The 7,400-nt window shown below is 34.5% G+C and overlaps 1 protein-coding gene across 1 annotated transcript in view; it reads left to right on the forward strand.

Annotated features, from left to right (window-relative positions):
• Position 1: 1 nt before the first annotated feature.
• The window catches only part of LOC105114568 (probable terpene synthase 6), a 55,559-nt gene continuing 48,160 nt past the window's right edge, over positions 2–7,400 (forward strand). Inside the window, exons 1-8 of the mRNA XM_011011144.1 lie at positions 2–121; positions 516–789; positions 1,068–1,440; positions 1,525–1,743; positions 1,852–1,993; positions 2,538–2,786; positions 3,012–3,335; positions 3,378–3,387. Coding sequence (XP_011009446.1) covers positions 2–121; positions 516–789; positions 1,068–1,440; positions 1,525–1,743; positions 1,852–1,993; positions 2,538–2,786; positions 3,012–3,311 — 1,677 coding nt within the window. The 3' untranslated portion in view covers positions 3,312–3,335; positions 3,378–3,387. The remainder of the gene's footprint in view (positions 122–515; positions 790–1,067; positions 1,441–1,524; positions 1,744–1,851; positions 1,994–2,537; positions 2,787–3,011; positions 3,336–3,377; positions 3,388–7,400) is intronic.

Consider the following 7,400-nt stretch of genomic DNA (forward strand, 5'->3'; position numbering starts at 1 on the left):
AATGGAAACCCAAGCACATTTAACAGCAAGCAGTAATCGCCAAAACAATTCTCGTCCAGAGGCAAATTTCCCACCAAGCTTGTGGGGTTGTAGCTTCGCTTCATTTTCCTTCCCACAAACGGTAAATTACTTCTCTTCTATATATGTATAGCAGTATTAAGAAAATTTCAGTTTCAAAACTATCTACAAGCTATTAGATTTGTGGGATCTATCATCCAATTCTGCTCTAAGATTGTAATCTGATGTTTCACAATTTGTTTCTAAATTTTTTAATTACATATTACTTGTCTGTGTTTTCTTTAATGATAAAATCATATATATCTTATCTCTCCACTCCTCTCAGGTCAAAGTTGATGTTAAAGTAGTTACACTTTTGTCTAGCTGTTGATTGCTTTTACTTTAAACAAAGATTTCATTTTTATTGAGTAAAATTCTATAAGAAAAAAACATTATCAATAGAGTAGAAAAAAACACTCAATGCTATCAATTTATATTAACTGAATATTTCACTGCAGGAATTCGAGTCATACAGCCGACAAGTAGAAGTGTTGAAGGAAAATGTGAAGGACATGCTGACGGCTTCCAAAAAGGATACAGTAGAACATATTGAATTCATTAATCTGTTATGTCGGCTTGGTGTGTCATATCATTTTGACGACGAGATTGAAAACAGCCTCAAACAAATTTTTGATGACCTTCCTAATCTTCTTGAGAAACAAGACTTTGATCTCTACACTTTGTCACTGCTATTTCGAGTATTGAGACAGCATGGATTCAAAATGCCTTGCGGTGAGCGCATACTTCCAGTACTTTATATACTTTCAAACCTTAATTAACATCTCAAAAATTATTTCTCGAACAGTACTTTAAACTCTGCTATATCTTTCTTTCACAAGAACTAATATATGGTAAAATTAAGATTATTAAAAAAAAGACTAGAACGGTAAAGTTATTGAGACTAGCAAAACTTTCGTGAAACTAAATAAATATTCTTTCATAACCCACAAACATCTTTTGAAAATTGGCTAAAATTTGTGTTGTGTTTTTTTTTTTTGGTGAATCATCAGTTGTGTTCAACAAGTTCAAGGACACCAATGGAGAGTTTAAGAAAACAATCATCAACGATGTTAAAGGCATCCTGGGCTTGTATGAAGCTTCATTTTTAAGTGTGCATGGGGAACAGGTACTGGATGAAGCCCTAGTTTTCACAAAGGCAAACCTGGAGTCTTCGGCTATGCAATCAAGCCCACGTCTAGGGGACCATATTAGGAATGCTTTGATCCGGCCCTTTCACAAAGGCTTACCAAGAATAGAGGCTAGAGAATACATCTCTTTCTACAAAGAAGAGGAGTCTCGGAATGACACTCTACTCAAGTTTGCCAAGATAGATTTCAATCGAGTTCAGCTACTGCATCGACAAGAGCTATCCATTCTCTCGAGGTAATTTTGTGTTCGAGTTCGAGAGAGACATCAGACTAAGTTTCTATTTGGAATTTATTTACTCGGTTGCTACTTACATTTTAGGTGGTGGAATGATTTAAATTTTGCTGAGGAGTTTCCTTATGCAAGAGATAGAATTGTAGAGATCTATTTCTGGGCAAATGGAATCCATTTCGAGCCTCAATATGCTTTCTCTCGAATGATGGTCACGAAATATACAAAGATTGTATCACTGGTAGATGATACATATGATGCATATGCATCTTTTGAAGAAATACAACATTTTACTAATGCAATTGAAAGGTTTGTTTCTTGTTACCTCGTAGACTGTCTTTTCTAAATCTTTCATAAACAAAGAAGTCGACACAAAGATGTTCAGGAAAGGAATGGAATTTTCTGTCTCAATTTCAGATGCAGCATGAATGCTATTGATCAACTACCTGCCGATTACATGAAAGTTCTTTATAGAGCTCTTCTGAATCTCTTCAACGAAACTGAGAATGATATGGGAAAGCAAGGAAGATCCTATGCGTCATATTATGTGAAGGAGGCAGTATGAATATTTTTCCAGTCTCATATATTCTTTTACTATTTCTAGCATAATATATTGTTATTGTACATATATTAATTTAAATATTGCATCGGTTTGACCACACAATCTTTGTTTTATTTGTATGCTATTAGAGCATTCCCAATCCAAAATGCTATTTTGAAAAGCTAAATTAATAAAATAGCATTTTGAATAGTATAAATATAGCTTATCTTACTATATCTATTCCAATGGAAAAAAGCCATTTGAAGAGCCATTTATATTAGAATGAAAAAAATAAGTGTTTTATTATTTCTTAATATTGTTTAATGCTATTTTTTTTTCCACATGTCTACATTTAATTGGTCTATTTTTTTAGTGGTCCCACTTTGTTGGTTTTGGCTCTTTAAAGAGATATGTAGAAATAGTATTTGTGGGAAAGAAGAGGCATTTTAGTATTTTATTTGGCTTCTCCATATTGAAGTGTGCAAAACAAGCAAAAAAAATCAAAATATTAATTTTTTATTTTTGACTATTCATTTGACTTCTCCATCGGAGATGCTCTTAGTTCAAAGAATTGGTGAGAGGCTACCATGCGGAGGCGGAGTGGGCAGACAAACGCCATGTCCCAACATTCGATGAGTACGTGCGCAATGGAATAGCCACAAGTGCTTATGGGGTGATTATGGCAGCATCCTTCCTTGGAATGGAAGAAGTTGCAGGAGGGGAGGAGTATGAATGGCTAAAAAGTAATCCAAAAATTATTAAAGCTGGAAAGATTATCGGTCGTTTGATGAATGACATTGTGGGCCACGAGGTACGCTGTCGGAATTCTTAAAATTAAAAATTACTAGATACACCGAGAATTGTATTCTCATATCTTATATAATAACTTACAAGATTTTTCAATTATTTCGTGCATCAAAAAAATTGAACCAAGTGTCAACTCATGACTTTCTTTCTTCTCAATATTTTTGTGTTTAGAAATTTTTCATGTTAAGTTTATTTTCTAAAAACTATAACATCGTTTATATATTTGAAGGATGAACAAAAAAGAGGAGACTGCGCATCCGGTGTTGAGTGCTATATGAAACAATATGATGCATCGGAGAAGAAAGCAATTGAAGAGATACAAAAGATGGACGTTAATGCGTGGAAGGATATCAATGAAGATTGCATGAGGCCAACTAATGCTCCAATGCTTCTCCTTCAACATTTTGTTAATCTTATTCGAGTTACAGATGTTATTTATGGGAATGATGACGATGCCTACACAATTCCATCAAGTTTAAAAGATTATGTTACTTTATTATATATTGAGCAAGTGCCTCTGTGTGAATAATGGTGTAGAATTCGTACTTTGAGCTCATGGTGGAACTCTCTATGAATGTTGTCGGATGTATTGTAATAAAACGAGCAGTCACTCTATTCTATGTACTATTGGATCTAGTGTGTATTTTGGTATGTATTGAATTTGATAGTTGAGTTTGAATTACATTGAAAAGATTTAAACTTTGCAGTGATGCATGATCTATTCTTAATTTATATATTATTCTTACATTTTTTATATATATTTTATGATCTATTCTTAATTTATATATTATTCTTACGTTTTTTATATATTTTTTATGTAGGATAGGTGATTCTAACACTCTTTCAATTCTCACTTGTAACCTATCTTTTAAGTTTTATCTAATAGATCAAGCTTCAAGATCTTCACTAGATTCCAAATCGTTTACAGGTCCCTTATTTTATTAAATTTGATAACTTAGTTTTGATTTGATTTTAAAAAATGCATTATTATTATTATTATTCATCTCCTCCTTAGTTGCAATAGTCATTATATTCTTTTTGAAAATTTCATAATAAAATATCTCCTTTATACAAACATCTCACTTTTACTTTTTATAAGTATAAATTTGTCACTTCCAGAAAAAAGATATCATTAAAGTAGCTGGACATTAAATTTTTTTTCCTTAAAGCTTTTCTGTTTTTGAACTTTTTTTTCATTGTAGATAATTTATTCATGCTTGCTTGTGCTTTTTTTTTTTTATGATTTCATTAAACACCGTAACCTGACAGCATGTGAAATTACAAAGCCTATAGCATATCAATTTTGCAGGAACTACCAAACGAGTCAAGGTCCATACAAAGAAGATAAAATAGTAGATATAGCCTAAGAGAGCAACATTGGAATCTACACATGATAACCATCACAACAAAATCCAGGGGAAACTTCAAAGAGTCTCCAATTCATCTCTCTAGTGAATTTAAACCTCTGAAAAGGAGCACCTTTAACAGCCTGATAGATATAAGTTGAGAGATTGATCAAAACCAAGCAATGAAATCCCTGGATCTTCGCACTCTTTGCTTAGCCATACAATCTGCCAGACTATTGCTTTCACGATACACATGAGAAAAAGTCAGAAAAAGTAATTAAGCCAAAAAATCTAGTCAATCTCTAAACTGTAGAGAAGAGCTCTCAGTGCATCCATTGCTTGTTATGAGATTTGAGCATCTAATTGATTACATTGGCATAATCAGATTCAATAGTAATATGTTTATGATAAGAAGACAATTTGAGGCTGAGAGCTCAACAACTCTCAACTCAACTATTTTTAAATCTAATATCCCTACTAGTAAGGAAAAAAATACCAAGGAGATGACCATGGTGGTTTTGCAGGACACCACCTATACCTGAGAGCCCAGGCTTTCTAAGAGAAGAGCCACCCACATTTCACTTGAAGCTGTCAATGGTTGAAGGAGACCATATAATACTAGTTTTAGTAATCTAAACATTAGACCAATGAATCAAACCTTCTGCAAATCTTAACAAGTCTGAAGGGGATTAAGGAAAGTCAGGATGAAGTGCTTTCAACCATAAGCATAGCCGAGTGATGATAAGGAAGAAAACTGAATCATAATTCGGTGACTTTTGTTGAAAGATCAGGTCATTTCAAAGAAGTCAAAGGGACCACGCCACTAAGAAAAACAACTTCAACCATACTTTCTTCTAAAATTTACCATGGACCATAAAAATCCACTAAGAGTATAAGCTTGACAAATTCTTTGGGCAACACCATGATAATCCCCACCACTTGATGATTTTGGACCAGATGATTCAATGCTTATGGCAATGTAAAATTAAATGATCAACTGACTCTTCCTCAACTAAACAAATAGGATAGTTAAAGTCTAAGCTATCCAAAACACCTCTTCTAACCAGCATACCTCGGGTGTTGAGTCTATTAATAATAGCCATCCAGCAAAAGATCTCCACTTTAGGAGGGACTACACCTTTCCAGATCCCAGCAAAAGAGAAGCCATTGTTAGAATAATAAGTGGGACTTAACAGCCCACATAGAGATTTAACAGAGAATCTTCCTGATTTGTTGTCCTTCAATATTAGTCTATCCTTTGCCTCATTGTCTAAGTGCACCGTTGAGAGAATGACATATAGTTGTTCTAACAAACCAATGTTTCAACCCCTCAAAAGTCTTGTCCAGGAAAAGAATCATATTTATTCAAAACCATCCCACATTCCCATCTTGTCATTGCTGGTATTTTTATCATTGGATAAATGGTAAAGAGTAGGGAAACGATTTGCAAGATAGTAATCGGCAAGCCAAGTAATATTGATGAGACACAATCTCTTGTAACCTGTTGTCTTTAATGCAATGGTTGATCATACATGTTTATGTGCTTCCAGCTCCCGAAATAAGGGCTTGCAGTAAGAAACTAGAGCAGTTAATGTTATGTATGAATTTGACCACTTCCTTCCATAGGCTTGTGTCCTCCAAACCCAACCTCCATAGTAGATAAATGTTTGCTTATGCTTTGTTGACACCTCTTGAGGTTTTCTTGCTTGTATAATCTTAATTATAATATTTCAGTGTTTAGTTACATCTAGTTAAGAATAGAGAGATAGTCTTTTGTATAATTATGATGAATGATTGATAAGCTAACCATCCTTTTGTATTTATACCTTTAGGGTTGTATACAATACAATGGTGGAATGTATTACACATGATAACTATCCCTATATATAATGCATTTACCTATATGTGGATTCTTTCCTTAATACACCCCGTCAAGCTGAAGGTGGAGATTCCACCTGAAGCTTGGATCTAAAATAAGCAAATGAGACTGGAGGGAGAGGCTTTGTAAGAACATTCGTGAGTTGATCCTTTGAAGAGATGAAACGTACCTAAATTTCTCTCTTAGCAACGCGATCACGGACAAAATGATAATCAACTGCAATATGTTTAGTACAAGCATGGAACACTGGATTGGTAGATAAGAAAGTAGCCTCTAAGTTATCACACCATAACATGGTCATGGATGAAGTGGAAATCCGAAGTCTCCCGATAAAGAACAAATCCATAAAATTTTAGTGGTACCATCAGCCAAGGCTTTGTATTCTACTTCTGTAGAAGACCTAGCAATAACGCATTGTTTCTTGGATTTCCACGAGATAGGTGTAGAACCAAGGTACACAAGATACCCACCTATTGATTTTTGATTGTCAATACTACCTGTCCAATCAGCATCTGTGAAACTATGAAGAGTCAAGAGAAAGTCTCGAGTAATGTGGAGACCACAAGTTGCTATAGCCTACAAGTAATGTAGGATACGTTTAATAGCAACCCAATGATCATTAATAGGGGCATGCATAAATTGACATACTTTGTTGACTGCATAGCAAATATCAGGTCTAGTGAAAGTAAGATATTTTAGTGCTCTAACAATCTGTTAATATCATGTCGGATAAGTGAAGAGTATCAGGCACAATTCCTAGTTTAAAGGAGGTAGACAGAGAAGTATCAACTGGTTTGTAGGAAGTCATACCTACTTGTTTGATAATATCAAGTGCATACTTGTGTTGACTTAATAAGATACCCATAGCTGATGGTTTAACTTCAATGCCCAGGAAGAAATGAACAGAGCCCAAATCTCGAAGCTTAAATTCTGTTTGCAGTAAAGTAATCAATCTATGAAACAAGGCTGAGTTACTCCCGGTTAGTAAAATATCATCCACATACACAAGTAGATAAATCATAGCACCATTGAGAGAGAGAATAAACAGATAAGTGTCAACCTTGGATGCTTGAAATCCAATGGAAAGGAGGAACTCATTCAACCTGTTGTACCAAGCTCGAGGTGCTTGTTTCAAGCCATACAAAGATTTATGAAGATGACGACACATGAGATGACATAGCATAATCAGCAAACCCCGGTGGTTGTGCCATGTATACCTCTTCTTAAAGGATATCATTCAAGAAAGCATTATGAACATCCAACTGGTGAATATTCCAACCATATGACATAGCAATAATGAGCATAAGACGTACCGTTATAGGTGACACGATGAAAAGATTGATGTCTTCTCCCAAGTGCAGGAGTTTCGAAGTAATAAATAACCCGGCAAGAC

Source organism: Populus euphratica, unplaced genomic scaffold (genome assembly GCF_000495115.2).
Source record: "Populus euphratica unplaced genomic scaffold, PopEup_1.0 scaffold546.1, whole genome shotgun sequence".
Taxonomy (NCBI): Eukaryota; Viridiplantae; Streptophyta; class Magnoliopsida; order Malpighiales; family Salicaceae; genus Populus; species Populus euphratica.